The sequence below is a fragment of the Aphelocoma coerulescens genome, assembly GCF_041296385.1.
Source record: "Aphelocoma coerulescens isolate FSJ_1873_10779 chromosome Z unlocalized genomic scaffold, UR_Acoe_1.0 ChrZ, whole genome shotgun sequence".
Classification (NCBI taxonomy): domain Eukaryota; kingdom Metazoa; phylum Chordata; class Aves; order Passeriformes; family Corvidae; genus Aphelocoma; species Aphelocoma coerulescens.
This window is the reverse complement of record NW_027184085.1, coordinates 22,612,238-22,628,999: the sequence shown is the minus strand read 5'-3', so window position 1 is coordinate 22,628,999 and position 16,762 is coordinate 22,612,238. Positions and strand designations below refer to the sequence as shown.

Here is a 16,762-nt window from a genome sequence, read left to right as displayed (position 1 = left end):
TTATATAATTTGTTACTTCTTGACTCTCGAAGTAACAAGTCTTCCAAGTGTTCTGTTTGAGATTGAAATATATTTTACTGAGCTTTGTGTTTTTTTGAGAAAACAAACCAGGAATTGTATACTATTTTTTAAGGGAAAGCCAAAGTCCAAGTTTTGAAGTTATGCTTATTTGAGAAGTATCTTTTAAAGTAGCTCTTCACATTTAGGAGAAGAGTTTTTTTCTAATGAAGCCAAATAGAGCACTGGATGTAATATTAACATGTTTTCCATGTATTTTCTCAGAAACGAGATCAATTGCAAGATGAAGAGGAAAGAAAGAGCTCCTGGGTTAGTCAGGAACGACAGAAAACCCTGGACAGACTTCGTACATTTAAGCAGGTAACAGAAGAACAGTTGTTCTTGTCTGGCAGTTTCCTTTCCCAAAGAAACTTTCCTTCATTCCAGGTCTACACTGTGTGGTTAGTGATTCTCTTTCATTGTATAGTTAACTGGTCTTTGGAAAATTCACAGCAAAACATGGCATTGGTGCTTACAGATTCCTCTGGCTATTGCATTCCCAGTACTGTATTCAGTTTCTATTCACCCTTACACCTATACCTTGTGACAAGACACTTTGCAAATGTTCCTAAAAGAAGTATAACCTAAACTATACTTCTCACCAAGAGTGTTGTCACCTGACGTGCCCCCCCTACCACTGATTGCTAGAATGCCTGCCAATACCTGCCCCTCATTATTACAATGGAGCCATCAGAAAATGCATAGAAGGTGGAATGAAGGGGAGAGAATAAGGAAAAGGCTGAAAGTGCAAGAAAACAGAGACTCTATTAACTGGTGAAGAATTTTTGTTGAATACATTAAAAAAACAAAGGTATGAGAAGTTTCTTTGCTGGAAAGTTGTCTTCTTCAGCAGTACACTCTTCATGTCCTTACTGTTTGCAAGGCTCTTGAATTCCATAACTTCTGTAAATTGAAGCAAATTTACTTATTTTAACCAGCAACTCTTCATGAGCTGACTTTTTCTATTAACTTACTAATATTGTTACATGTTATTGCTTTAGGCCTACCACAATTGTGCAAAATGTATTAGACCTGTCTTTCAGAAGCAGCTTAATTTTTTGCTTTAAAAAGGCTGTGGATGAAACTAATATGAAAAGACTGACAATAAGGCAGCAAATTTAAGAAGTGAATTAAGTCTGAAAACCTTTGATGTTCTCAAGATACACCTTTTCAAACAGTATGATTCACATATAAGGCCAGTGTATTAAGTCAGAGAGCCTCCGACTGGTCTGCGCTTGCAGAGGGAGCCATTGACCAGTTTTAGAAGAGGAAAGCAAGAGGGAATTTTGAATTTTAGTTTCCAGAAAAAAAACAGTTTTGAATGTGCAATCTGATTCTTAGTGAAATCCTAATTCTAACCCATGTATATCACTGACTAGACTAATCATACTGAAACTGTGGCTTAAATAAGAATAAAAACTAAGAATATGAATAACTTTTTCATAAAGGTGGGGATATCTTTGTTTTGGTTTTACATACGGAGCAAAAATGAAAGTTGTCTGTCAGAAATGACAGGTATGTGAAATCTAAAATAGTTCATTGCACGTGCTGACCTAATTGTCAATACCTTATTCACTTTAGCGGTACCCTGGGCAAGTAATTCTTAAATCAACCAGACTACGGCTGGCTCACGCAAGAAGAAAATGTGCAGCCAGCTCAGTGCCCTGTGTTGAGCAGCCTCAATCTTTGCCAGCAACCATACAAATCCAAGAGAAGGGTGAAGAGGTGGAATTGGAAAAAGCAGTTCAGCCCTTGCAAGTGCAGGAATCCACAAGCCTGAAACAACTTCAGGATGTCTCCTTGCCTCCTAATGGTGTTACCTCTGAGCTGCCCCATGATAGCACTTCTCCGCTCACCAGTGACGAGCTTCAGCCAGAGACTGCTACTGGAGTACAGCTTCCACCCACTTTGCCTCCACCACCTCCACCTCCGCCTCCACCTTTGCCCTCCAAGGAAGATGCCACCAAACCCTTACAGAAAAGTGACAGCTTTGTTAAACGTCAGAGTGTGGAGAAGGGAGTCCAGCACTCTTCTGGTGTCCCACCAGCACATCTGTTTGATAGCAGTCAGCTAGTCAGTGCCAAGAAGAAGCTTAAGAAGACCGGTGATCTAGAGGGTTTACAGAGGAGGAGAGGTAATGTTTTAATTTATGCATATTTAATTTAAAATTTATTGTTGTTAATCTAAAAATGGTAATGCACATCAGTTGTCTTTAGAATTGCTCTGTAGGAAAGTGTATGCTGTGCTTAATTTATTATTAATGGGAAAGTTGTTAAATCCGTTTAGCTGACAGATGCTGACAGCTTGAACACTAGGGCTTTTACGACAGTGTGTGGCATACTTGTTCTGTGGGAAACCACTTGTGAAATTGACTCTACACTGTACCATGTTAGACTAGATAGAAAATGGACCTAAATGCTGTTTAAAAGAATATTTACGTATCTACTTACTGCCAGCCCTGCAAATATTCAATGCTTCACCTGAGGATGTAGTGTTTCATTTAATAATAGAACAACAATAATTTTATGTAGTCCTATTGTTTATTTTACTGATTCACATTTTATCTTGCAATTTTTTATGAAACACCTATTGTCTGTGCAGTTTTATATACATCATTATAGGGCAAATAGAAATTCAGATTAATCATCTCTCTTAAGAGTATTGTTAATGTGTGCAGCAGCACTCTGCCTGCTGTTTCACATCCCCTGAGATGTTCCAAGGTTCTAAGTGGCTTCAGAAATTTGTTTCTGTATGACAGATAGGTGCTTTATAGTCCTTCCTTCCTCCTTCAAATGTGCAATCGTGTATTCTTTTGTATCTCTCTTTTCCTTGGGTCTGTTCTGTCTGGGCTCTTAGTGGGATGGACAAAGCCTGTTCATAAATGCAAAAAAGGTTTTGAGAAGCATACTCTACAATATACAGAAAAGAACTGGAGATGGATATGTATTGAATGACAAGTGCTGCGCAAATTATGTGCTATTGTGTGTGAGGTGTTTAAACCATTATACTTTATTATAATGCATTCTCTGGGGTGAAGATCTGGCCCAGTCGTGGCTCTTCAAAGAGCCAAAGCCTGGTTTTTATTTCTGCAGAAAAACTAGTTTCAAAATTTGTGATAAAGGAAGGATTTTCTATAAAGAACTGTCTCTGACTTCTTTGTTTTCATTGATTGTAAAGGAAGAGAATTTTTATAACTGTGCTGGGACTAGATGCTAGCAAATACATGAACCCAGAGAAACATGCTCTTGCAATTGACTATATTGCTACTTCCCTCACTGGCATGTAGAAATAGTCATGCAGTAGGTAAAATCAGCCATAAAATACAAGTGGTAAGAATGGATTGCACTGTCCAGTACCTAAGATATGTACTCATTACCTGAGTTTTAAAGTAAAAAGATAATGCAGTAAACACTTCCATTATGTTGAATTCCTTGCAGCTTATTTGATTTTCCTGACTGCAAACAGAAAGGCCATATTGTTCAAAAACTTTTACTTCCAGACAGGAAGTTAAGTTGTTACAAAAATTACAATTGTCTGTATAAATCAATTTTGACCTGGCAATAAGGAAGATTATCTAGAGGCTAAAACAGTATTGGAGCTACCATTATACTTATGGTATGGGACTATCACATTAAAGGTATGCAGGTATTTTTTGGTCTGTAGGAAATAAAAATTAAGACTGATAAAATTTAGTGAAAATAATACTGAAGGTCTTTTGATTTACTGCAGTGAGTTCCCCGATGGATGAAGTGCTGGCTTCCTTGAAACGTGGCAGCTTTCACTTAAGAAAAGTTGAGCAGAGAAGTCTCCCTCCTTTTCCTGATGAAGATGATAGCAATAACATCTTGGCACAGATCAGGAAAGGGGTGAAACTGAAGAAAGTGCAGAAAGGTGTTTTGAGAGAATCCTTTACAATTCTGCCTGATACTGACCCTCTGACAAGGAGCATCCATGAAGCATTGCGAAGGATTAAGGAAGCATCACCTGAGTCAGAGGATGAAGAGGAGAGTTTGCCTTGCACAGACTGGGAAAACTAACCTGTAATTAAGCTACATTTAAAGAAAATATTTCTGCAACAGTTTTTTTATAATGGTAGCAGCTAAGTCTCAGGTTGTGCATTGTAGGAGACTTAGTAAAGAATTTAAGATTTATTATAAGGAGAACTTTTTTAGACAGTATGTTAGCCTTTTACTGTTCCAGTATTTCTGCTGACTATTGACAGGGCTGCTTCTGAGAAAAGCTCTATTTTACTGAGTAAATTTGAAGGGACAGTTCCCAGTTTACCAAAAAACTTTTAAAAGAACCACAGTCACTCTTGGATGAACTGTATACTTACTTTCTAATTATTTCTAGCCTTTTAAAAATTGGGCATGTCTGTCATTTCAGACTGAATAACTTTTAAGTGAAGGACAGTTAGGTTTGAATACTGAACACATAGAAATCGCATGGGTTACCCTGTGTGACTGACTTCGTGACAGCTTGGTTTCAGTCTCTAAAATCTCTGACTTAATTGAATTTCCAGGCTATAAACAGTAAATATACAAATACAATTTATACTTCTGCTATTCATATGAATTCCATGAACTTGGCTTAATACTAAGCCACAGTGCCTGAAAGCGCAGATACCAGACTTCAGCAGATGAAGTTAATGATTTCAAAATGAACCAAAAATTGGCAAGAGACCAGTTTTCAAAAGAATTGCTGCATGAGTAGCACAAAGATTTGTTACTGCAGCAGCAGCATAGAGCACTTCTTTGTGGTGGCTCTCTTCTGTTACTGACACGTGAATGAACTTGAGTATCAATGAAGGTTCCCACTAAACCTAAAATTTCAGAAACCCGAAGTATGACAATCTGTAAAGAAATTATTCATCTGGTTAGAAAGGCTGTTTCAACAGAATGGGAGACAAATATTTGTAATCCTTGCAACACAGTTAGGAGTAGAAAGAAGATAACCTTTTTGAATGTTCACAATCCAGCATTTCCACTGGTTAGTTGTTACCATAGCTGGAGAGTGACTGTTGGGAAAGTCCTACAGCTGTTTAAAAACTGGTTCTGACTTAGCACATCATCTGCTGAATGTTCTTGTGATTATGAAATACTGTCTCAAGCTGTTCCATTGGTATGGTATTTCCAAATGATAATATTTAAAATTTTTGGAAAGGAAAATAAATGTTGCCTTTATTTCTTCATGAACTAGCCACTGGCCACCCTAATGATTTCACACTGTTTAATTATGGCATGCTCCTTCTATTCCATACCAAATGTACTGCTAGTTTTGGAGTTGAAACTCCAGGAGTGGAGATGTGCTTAACTCCTGCTGAAGCTCCAAGTGAAAATAATTTTGCTTTCATGTAGCTTCTTTCTATCCTTGCATACTGAAAACTCCCACTACCACAGCTCTTCAGAAATCAAGTGACAGCTATAAGAAAAGACATGTCTTGGAGCTAACTTGACTTTCTTAGTGCAATTATTCTAATTTCCTAGATAACAGATCAAATTTAAATTATGTGATTTGACTTTGATTTTACTAAATCTATTTGACTGTTCAGGATTTTGTTTGCATTTTTTTGGCAAGATTAAAAGGAATTTTCCAAGACTGACTTTATTTTTTTTTTTTAATTAATTGGTTGACCTAAGCATTTTACATTGGAAGTACATCTTAGAAATCTTCTGTGGTCATTGCCACACAGTATAAATATATGTTTTTCCTCTGCTATTTGCAGCCCCATAAAAGCAGCTCAGAATGCAGGCTGAAAATCAATGCCACACAGTTCCTGGTTGTTGTCTCCTTTTTACCAGTCTACATCCTGCTGAAGTCCTGTGAAATTACTTGGACCTAAAAGCAGGATTCAGTGTCAGAGTTCAGTGTCAGGAGTATGTGCTTGTTGTTCTTCATGTATCTGGGACCTGCTTTCTCTTACCAATGTTGTGCTTTATTGTGAAAACAACCCTGTTTTCATTAGTTGAGATTATTTAATAGATAATTGTTTAGATGGAATAATGGTTGTACAGAATAGCTCAGAAATAGCTGTACTAACAGCTCAGAGAAAAAGTACAATCCCTTGCTATCCAAGCACATGAAATAATTTGGGAGAACAGAGATTGAGACAAAGCCCTTGAAAAATTGAGCTGAATAAATACTTTCCATATAGATGAGCGTACTTGCTTGAAGATACAGACTGGTTTACCAGCATTCATCATATAAGAATAAAATAATGAAAATCTGTTGTAGAAATAGCAGGCTAGTATTTTTTGCTATAAGGTTATCCACTTAATTTCGTGCTTCAAGATTGACCTACTGGTTTTTAACTTGTAAGCTCTACACATGCCAAAACCACTAGCATAGAGATTTTAGATTGAGAACATGTACACAAAAGTGTATTGGCACACATTTTATATGAACTATGCTTAATTATATGTACATCTGTGTAGGCTAAATGTAATGCAGTTATTTGCCTTACAAAATGAAGGCTAAATCTGATACAGTGGTGTATATTTATCAAGTGCCAAAAAGTGTATTGATACACGTGAAGGGAGTATTAGCAGTGCTCAGTGAAGTGGTTTCATTAATTATTGAAGTTTGAAGACAAGCTAATAGTAACTAATTCCTGCAGGAGATCTAGTCTTCTCTTGTATTGCTTGCTTTGTGAGTTAACTTTTACATAAAGTTATGACTAACCTTTTTAAGACCAGTTCTTTCCAGACAGACACTCTGAACCGTGTAAAAAGATACGGAGGCGTTCTGTATATTGAAGTAGCTGAACAAGTAGTATAAATACGTAATAGTTTCTGTATGAAAAATCCAAGAGATTACTGGTTTTCAAAAATATCCTGAGAATATCTGCGTATGTGTACATCAACAGTACACTAAGAGTACTATCGTACACTAAGAGTACTGTAAGTAATGCAGAACCTGAGTTCCTGTCAGTGGTGGACAAAGTAACAGATAACAGGGAAACTTTTGTTCTCCCTAGTCTCCTAATCCAATATTTTGGGCCTCTTCAAACTTTAATCTGTGTTAACTTCCAGTAATACCAGAAGGCAGAAAAAAAAGACCTGGTCATACGTGTGTTCTGACTCCAGAGTTACTGTGTCATTACCCTGGGAGCAAAGAGAATCTTTGCTCAGTACACACTGCTCAGTATATTGCATGTTAGAATTGCACCATATGTTGATCAGAGAATATTGGTACAGCCGTTTAGCTTTTCAGATTTTCCTTTTTATTTCTTTCCAAACAGGTGCTTGACAGCCACCAACGTGAGAAAAGAAACCCCGGTTGAAGATTACTTTTCTTCTGCATTTCTGAGAATTCAGAGCCAGCAGTTACGACCATCAATTCCACAGGAGGCTTTCTTTGGCAAAGAAATAGTCTTTCTTTGGCAAATAACTGAAGACATGGGAAAAAATGGCCTGAAATGTTAATTTCAAGTCACTTTTTTCTTTATTTGTTCAAACAAATTCTGGTTTGGGCAGAAAGCTAAGTTGTTAAGATGTGCATTTTATACTATCAAGAATGCCCTATTCTTAAGCACTTTTTATATTTACGTTAGTAATGTATGGCCAGTCAAGTGAGGGGGGCATTTTGAGCTGGGAGACTACTTGCTGTTAGAGTAACTTTGGGGTTCCAAACCAGCTATAAAATGTCCCCTTCACTGCACTGAATATCTCATGTGCTTGAAAATTCAACTAAATGGCTCCCTGCAGAGAAACTTGCTGTGTAGCAGTCTGATATTCCAGAAAGAGGAGAATTCCTAGTTGCACTACAGTAGCTGAAATTCAGTAACATGCAACTAAGACTTTTTTTCTTCTTGGCTTGTAGAACCATATGTCAGTATGAAAAGCAAGAAATGACCACAGCAAAATGAGAATTAGGAGTTGAATTCAGTATACATATTCAAGAATGTGTTTGTTTCCATCATAATACATTTAGCAAGACATACTGCAGCACCTTTTTAGAAGGTCATTTGTAGTCTGACATCTTTTTAAAGTAGACATTTTCATGCTTTTTTAAGATAATATTTAGCTACGCTGAACCAAGTTAGTTCTACTTTTATCATTTGTTATAAGAAGCAATATTTTGTAATTTCATACTTAAAAATATTTTTCTCTTTTGGTTTAAAATGGCTTTTGATTGAGTCTAAGCAGCCTTCTTTAAAAAAGATCAAAGCACTTAAGCATACTGATAATTCAGTTGTGAAAATCATGCTATTCTTGCTGGTTTTCATTGTTCCCTTTAGTGGCTGCGAAAATGTTTGTATTTCATACCCAAAAGCCTACTGGCTGAAAAAAGTTTCTTTTGATTCTGACTGTTTTATTTTTAAAGGAGAATTACAACTTCCTCTGCAGTGAATATTTAGGAGTAGTCCTAAACCTCATGACTAATGGCTGCAGGCAGCTACTCTTAAAATACCACAGTACGAAGAGGTATGTCAATACAGAGATACAAGTAGCCTTGTACCACCTAAAAACCTCATGTGGTATTAAAAATCAGCCCATTACACTTATAGGAAAGATGAATTTTCACTAGCATTTTGTTTTTACTAGCGTGACATACACTGTGTTTGAGAAATACGCAGTCCCTGTCCTTTGTGTTGTGTGGTCCATTCACTGTTCCTCTTTTGACAGATAAACTACTATATGGGGATCTGGGTTCTTTTAAGTGGGGTTACTCATTGCTGCTGTCGTGTAATGGAACACGTACTGTGTTAACATTTATAACAGGGGATTTCACGTCTTGCCGTTTACTTACAGAGAGAGAAGCAGGAGACCTTACCTTAGCAATAGGCTGTGTAATCTAAAGGAACCTCAGCTCTGGGACCCTTCAGTCTATTGAAGATGTTTTGCTGTGGCTGTCCGAAAATTAAAGCTCTGTCAAACATCTTGAAAGGATTTTCTTAACCATGTTGCCTTACTTACAAAGTTAGTGAACATTGATTTTCAAAGCACCTGCAAGCAGTGTTACTGTAGTTGTATCGATTTTGCTGTGTTAGTTGCCAGGTCTCTATTTTTCAGCTGTGTGAAAACACCTGATACTGGCTTTCCACAGGCCTAAAACTACATGATGCTTTTTTCTTAAACTTATTCTCTGAATTCTGAGTTACATGGTATGGTTGCAAGCTGTCTGATGCTGTGTTCATGTAGCAATAGCAGCAGTTTCAAGGTTCATCATAATCATTCAACACTACCTATACTACAAGCTGTTTTCCTCTACATTTGTTTGTACTTTCAGTCACACCACACATTAAAATCAAGATAATCAAATAAATTTTTGGCTGTAGCACAAAGCAGAACTATGATGTAGAATGGTAATTCACATTATACATTTCATCTGAAACTTAGTGCTAAATTAACAGTGGTGAACAAGCAACTTTTATGTCCATTATTTCCTGTTTTTCAGCCTGCAGTTTTATTCCTTGGAGCATACAGAACACTAGCAAAATTTCAAGCTGAGGAAAAATAGTGTAATTTTAAAGTATTTGTGCAGTGGTTCCCTTGCACAACACGTTTATCTGCAGTTTACCACTGTGTTGTTATCTAAATAGCTCCATGCTCTACTGTACTACAGTTTTCAGATATGTTTGCCATGTGATCTGTCATCTTTGTCTTGAAAAATCTGTGCATGATTGATAAAAATTACTCTCCTTAATCTGTTTTCATATTTAGCCGAAATCTTAGATTTCTGTAGTAGCTTAGTCTGAATAGAAATGGAGTTTTCATATGAGCATGTATTTTATGGGCACACAAAAAGTAGTTGTTACGCTGAGCATAGCAGTATATATCAGTTCAAAACTGCCATCTTCTGTGTGGAAAGTGAATGGGGTATTTTTTCCACATTCTGCTCAAAAAAAAAAAAAATCCTGAATTTAAATCTCTGAGTCACTAGATGTCACAATTTCACATAATTTTCACTTTGATATAAAAATTGTGCATATGTAGTGTACACAGGCTAACGCATACAACATACCATCCTCTGTCATGTGAAATTTTCCAGTCGGATGGCTACAGCAGAAAATGAGGAAAGTTTAGTATATTTACAAGAAACTTAGGGAAATTATGACAGTCCTGCATTGAGGTCAATTCCTCCACAGCTGAGAAAAGCTGTAATAATTGTGTTGGTCCTTGAGAAATCTTGGCAAGCATCACTGAGGAAAAACACGTAAACATGCGCAAGGAAAGAGAGCCTCCATAAAAAGACCTGCCTATTAATATTTTTCATTTTATTGTTGTGGCTGCTTTGTTCTGTTGCTAGTTATTTATCTTAAGTAGTTAGCCAACTTTTGGGCTTTTTCCATTTTTAGAAACGTCTTCTTTCTTTTTTCAGATTAAAAATTTTACTATGGTATAACTGATCCAGTGAGGTAAAGATTTGGAATGCATAACATTTATTGTACAAATGCTTATGTAAGGACTGAAAAATCTTTTATGAGTGGGAACAAGAAACTAAATACTCAGTTTCTACTAAAATAACGAAAATGTAAGGTAAACAGCAATAGTCTTTTGTTCAGAAATGGAATTTGTATCAGCAAGAATTCCATGTTCTCACTCTCAGAGGTTCCAGATCCTTTACAAATGACCAATAATCTTACTCACTTTGCTGTATTTTCATGTTAGTTATCTGTCTAGGGTAGATGAAGGCTTTTTTATTTTTCTTAAACATCACTTTTAAGTTTTGCCTGTTCTGTTTGTTTTTTTTTTTAATCTGACAGTCTGCATTCTACACCAGACACTTGTAAAATAAATTAGTATGATTATATATTATGTTCTTTTGTGACTGAATTGGGGATAGAACTCAACATACTTCACTACATTATTTGTAAAGAATCATTGTGAGTATAAGCACTATATTCTGTACTGTTTAATAATAAAGTAATGATAGATGCATTATTGAAGATGCAGCTTATTGAGGAGACAGAAACACTATTGGTTAATGTTACCCTTACTCCATTTGTTGCACTGAATTTCAAGAGTGTAATTTGTAAATCAAGTTTGCTCATGCTTGTAATCAGATGTTATTTTCATTGTAATGCTTATGTAATTAAATTACCTGGATGTCTTTCTGGTAATGATTCCATAAGCATGGACAACATGTTGATGTTTCGCACTATAGAATTAATGCTAAGAACAAGCAAAGCTTCTTGCAAAGAAAAGGAGTAACAGAAGCACCTTACTGGGAGAGCATGTTGCATGATTTCTGTGCTCTTGGAGCTGACAGACAGTAGGTCATCCTAAACTTGACTGCAAATTGCTCTTTGGTGTAATAAGCACATCAACATACTGCTATCAATGCTGTCAACACAATGGCTATTTTTAACCTATAAATATACTGTAATTTAAGTTTTCCTACAAAGTGAATTTATATTTAATTGCTGCCTAATACCTAAATACTTAGAATTTTTAGGAGGGTAAGGGGAGGGAGGGTGGGCATGCCAGTATATTTGTGGGAGGGGCTGTTGCATATATGGGTCTTTGTACTTCCCGTTCAGTTTGACTGTTAATCCAAAACTCACAGCTCTGGCTGTGGTGAATCTGCAACCTGACATTTATGTATTTTTATTGTCATTCAGGTCTTCTATATTCTGTGGCTCAGAGCTTCAGAATTTGACAGAAAAGGTCATATTTCCATTCTCAAGTATGAATGCTCTGTACCTCTAATATGGAAAATGACCAAGCAATGAATTTTATTCTGCTGAGTTTTTAATATTAATGTGTAGAGCATTATCTGATGCTCATTAACCAGTAGTGTGTCCATTGGAAACAAGTAGAAAGGATGAAGACTCTTCTGGTGCGTATTGTCCAAACTCTGCAGAGACTTTATTTCAGAGACTATCACCTATCCAGGAATTAGTTTGCCATAACCTGGCTTGATTTTCAGAATATAAGTGTAGTTTTGACTTCTGAATTGGTAAATAGGTGTTGGGCACTGGGGATATTGACTAACATCTTCCAGCGTGTTGTTGCTATATGTTTTGAACTTCATTTTAAGTGTATACAAATGCATCATCATCATAAAAGGAAAGCTTAAGAAATACAGATGGCTGCAAGTTGTCTTACATGAGTGAAGCCAGTGAAGCTTAATGAAACTAACTTCTTTGTTAAGCCTGTTGAATAAGTAAGAAATAATGAAAGCAGTTTTTCCATTCAGTAGCTTTGTGCAATATTATCATTAGACTCAGACACTACTAGCACATTGTGCTTGGCTTTAAGAAAGTTCTTTAACTCCATTATATTCAAAAGGACATATTAAATGCATATTTTATTGTAAACAACTCTGCAAATTTACTATGCCTGAAAATGCTCAAAGTTATAAAGTATTAAGCACAAGTATGTTAAAAAAAAAAAAAGGTTAAGAACTAAACAAACATTTCTAGCAATACCTAGAAACTAAAAAAAAATTTAATTGTCTGCTTCTTGGTCTTTTTTCTTTAGTGCAGCTTTTCTGCAATGCAAGTTTATTGCTGTGTATTTCATGGGGTTTTATTATCATGAATCAGAAATTTAAACCTGTACTCAAAGTACTGCATTCACATTATTGTACATGCGATGTAACATCATACTCACAGTTTTGGTGCTTTAAAATTATTCCTCTTTTCTTTATTAAAGGATATTTATTTGACCACTGTCTCTGTTTTAACTTTGTGTACTAGCATTAAAAAAAAAAAAATTCAGATTGAAGTCATTTCAGTTCCCATTGTTACTCTTACAACTCCTGAAATTTCCTGTCATGGTTTAATGGTAGATGGTTGCATCTAAGCTGTGTTGCAGCATGGAATACTTGTATTTAGGTAACATCTTTGTAAATGAAGCCACATGAACAATTAAGGTATTATAGAAGAACCTTGCTCTTAAATGATGCTGGGTAGTTGTGCTTATTTACAAATCAAACCCACTTTTCATGTCTTAATCCAAAGATAGAAACACTCTATGAAAAAGGGTGAAAGTTTAAGTACAGAAATGTTAAGAGCACCCTTATTACACTTACCATGTCCCTAGCTAGAGTTCCTAGATGTCTGTGGGTTTTTCCTTATATTCCTCAGCCATTTTGTGTTATTATTTATGTAGATATAAATCTTGTGAAAGAGGTATGTTTATATTGTATCTCTTTTCCCTTCTGTATTTTTGGTGCAGTGCTGGTAGGGTCTCTTTCTAGCTGGTTCCTTAACATGAGGAAACCAAAAACTGGTGTATTTCAGGAACACAAACTATTTAGTGCTATTAAAATCCTGAGAAAATGAGAAAAAGGACATTTCTAAGGGCAGCAGGAAACAAAGTTTGTATTTGCAGTGCAAATCTACATTGCAACATGTATTCCACAAAATTCAAGGCCTGTCTGGCTTTGGTTTCCTAGAGTTGTTTTTTTTGTGGGGTTATGACAGAACATGTAGAACAAGTAGGAAATGTGTTTTGAGATAAGCAGTTCTTTGATCATTGCTGACAAGAGAGTTGCATTTGTGTCTGAGGTCTGTTCCTAACGCTCTAGCAGTGTCTGACCTTGAGGTGAGTGCCTGCACAGGTTCTGCTCTGCAGGACAGACCGATGCACGATCAGCTGATTCTGCTTTGGCTTTGGCTTTGGCTTCAGTAGATAAGTAGATGCTTTTTTATAACTCTCTACAGTATCCATACAGGTTGGAAGTGAATTTAATGTATGCATCAGGATTGCAGATGAGTGAATATATCCGTAGGCAGACTTGAAAGGCTGTGGTATGCCATGCAGAATAAGGCCTCTTGTTTGTACGACGCAGAAGATGAAAGATCTGTAGAACCATCTTTTTTTTCTGTGTGTTTGTTACATTTCAGATGTAATCAAAGGTACATTGTAAATAAATATTCACTGGGCCACAGTGCCTCTGAAATTAAACACCTCTTTCTCAGGAGAATTACTGATACATGCAGGGTTTGTTTCTGCTCCACCACTTCATACTCAACAAGAGGCAATAGGTACAAGCGAAAGAAGCGAAAATGGAAGGTGTGTTTGGCAGATGTTGTTTTCCAAAACCTATGAACTGTTCCTTTTCTCAGCAGTTCTTACTGCTGCTTCCCATCATAGGGAGAAGCCCGTTTTATTGGCTTCATTCTTCCTGCCATAGGATAGAGCTTACAGGAATCCTGGACTGCCACAGTATCTCTTGACTCTTGGGATCAGCAGGCCACCAGTGTGTCACTGCCACCACCACAGCCAGAGCTTTATGCTCACGTCACAGGTGACTGTTGAAGTCTACTGTTACGGAGTTGTGCTACTGTGTTTTTACCTTTTGCAAAGGAAGGTTATGATGCCTGTAAAAATACATATAAAGGTGTCTTTAAACCTTAGATGTACCGTGTCAGCCATTTAACTGTTAGAGGCATCACTTTGATTACACAAACTGCCCTTCAGCAGAAAACCATCCCAGAGGTGTTACCAGCAAGCTACAGCATCATCGCCATATAACTTACCTTGCTCACAGAAATGCTGTGAGTTTCTCTCCAGCTCTCCATCCTGCAGAATTGATCCCATGGAGATGCCTTTCTGCCCTTTCCCCCTTTGCACTAAGATTCTCAGTCTCTATTACTTTCTCTAAACTTTATGCAAATCTTCACCACAGTCATGCTCACTGTCCTGATATTCATCAGTTCAAGGACAGCACCTCTTCCTTGAAATGTTGTCTCTACAGGAGGGGTTTGTCAATAAAAACAGGCAGCGATTACTCTCTGTGCTCTTAAAGCTGCTGCCTGTCTGTGTTGTTGCTGGGGTTCGCTCATCATTAATCAACCAAAACTCTGGGAAAAAAAGAACCTAAACCAAAACAAAAGTTATATTCAGATTCACACTGTATCTGCTGTCTTCCCCCTTTATTCCTACTGTAGTTGTGTGCTGTCTGTGAGATGTTTGTTGGAGATACTTGTGCCACAGGCAAATCATCTATATTGCTTTCTTGTCACTTTCCTCACCACAGAATTCAGCAGACTTCTTGACTTCTCTGAGATGTCTCACTACACCCCATATTGCTTACACAAGACTAAGCAGATTCACAGTCTTTAAAACAAAAGTTGCCATTTACTTCTTTCTTTCATCTTAACAACTTTTCTAATTAGCATCATATTCCCTCTTACATTACTGTTTAAAAGTCACAGGAATAAGGAAGATTGAAGAATCATGCGGTTCATACAAAGCACTTAAATATTAACTATACTTTTTCTTCCTCAGTACTTTATTTTAATTGCATTCAATTTCAGTAAGACTGTAACTGAGTTCTTAGCATACAAAATCATCAGTGCATGCTCAAACTGCCATGCATGTTAAAAGCACAATTTAAACACCATAACAGACGTTTATGAATCAACTTCTTTTGAAGCGTCATAAGGGGATGGCCTTGTTCCCCCACACATGCACTTGCTGTGAATAAAATGACTGTTGGAGTGGATAGAGTCCTGTGAAAACAATTTGACAGAGAAACCACTGCACACTGCTCTTGGTTTCTAATGACATTTTTAAAAATAAAGAATTGGCATAAAATAAAATTGATAGTATTAAAAAAAAAAAATTACACCTCCTATACTTCTGTTGATGGCGTACATATGTCTTTGTCATTCCTGTAATCGTTTCCTAAAGATTTCTGCTGCTGAAAAGGCTTCTCTTCATAGCAAAGTAAGTTGAAACCTAAGGTTATTACTTCTCCTCCTGCCCAGCACCACCGTATGAGCAAATTTATTTTCCCCACTTCACAGGAGTGTTTTATGTGTCCCCTGATGCACCCATACCTTGCTCTGTTACTCAGCTCTAAGTCAAACTGTGCTCAGTGGGTCAGGCTGTTGGCTGTTGGCTTTTGTCTGGCCATTTATGGGCCATTCCACCAGGGCCTGTGGCCAGCAGACAGGGTCAGAAAACCTGAGTGATACATGAAGGGTGCCTACTCTCATTAAGCCATTCTGGGAAAAGATTGGAGGAGTGCAGAAATCGTCCTCAGTCAAAGGTTGCAGGAGTTAGAGCAGATCTCTGTTCAGGAGATCAGGTTTGTCACTCTTAAAAAAAAAAAAAAAAAGAAAGGTATCTACTTGGGCTGTGTTTTCAGGGAGAACATGAGCCACACATTGCCTACCAGGGCATGCTTTGCTTAGTTTTGTGTACAAAATAACATGTATTATATTTAAATACTCAAAAGTAGTTACATTTCCAAGTCAATGCTATGTCCCATTTTGCAGAAAACCCCAACCCTTCAAGTATTCAGCTTTTAATCTCTATTTGCAGTAAGAAACTTTGAACAGAAACTCTGTGTCCCAGACAGCATTTGTTGAGGCTGCACTGTAAGCCATCTGGGATGAATCTGGGTTCTGCTCCCAGCCATCAGCTGCCTGAGGTAACTAAGACTCCCTGCCTTTTGAGGCCCAGATCAATGAATTTGCTGCAGTCCTTGGTGGATGCTCAAGGTTTCAGGGATGCTTCTGAATAAGGAAGTGCCTGGTACTGTTAGTAGTACCAGCTTGGCTAAGTGATTGAATGCAAACTTTAGCCTGTGCTCCCTTCCCAGTGGAAGGAGCCTAGCTGTTCCCCAAGAGGACACTATGATGTCTTCTTTTAACCCATCAACATGTCATTGCAATAGCAAGCTGTGAAGTTTCAGTAAAAAACCCCTTACCCTGAAATACTGTAAATTATTATTTTTTCACCTAAATCTGTCAAGATTTAAGGCTGATGAAGGCCTGATCCCTTGACATGCCACTGTCACC

General features: G+C 37.1%; 1 protein-coding gene across 3 annotated transcripts in view; it reads left to right on the top strand.

The window, feature by feature from the left end:
- The window catches only part of JMY (junction mediating and regulatory protein, p53 cofactor), a 64,961-nt gene extending 53,498 nt beyond the window's left edge, over positions 1–11,463 (top strand). For 2 of the 3 annotated variants that reach the window (XM_069002360.1, XM_069002358.1), the window contains 4 exons: positions 283–378; positions 1,639–2,191; positions 3,787–4,097; positions 7,298–11,463. In XM_069002360.1, coding sequence (XP_068858461.1) covers positions 283–378; positions 1,639–2,191; positions 3,787–4,094 — 957 coding nt within the window. In that variant the 3' untranslated portion in view covers positions 4,095–4,097; positions 7,298–11,463. Of the gene's footprint in view, positions 1–282; positions 379–1,638; positions 2,192–3,786; positions 5,656–7,297 lie in introns of those variants that run through there. The other variant, XM_069002359.1, reaches the window with a different exon arrangement.
- Positions 11,464–16,762: the final 5,299 nt, after the last annotated feature.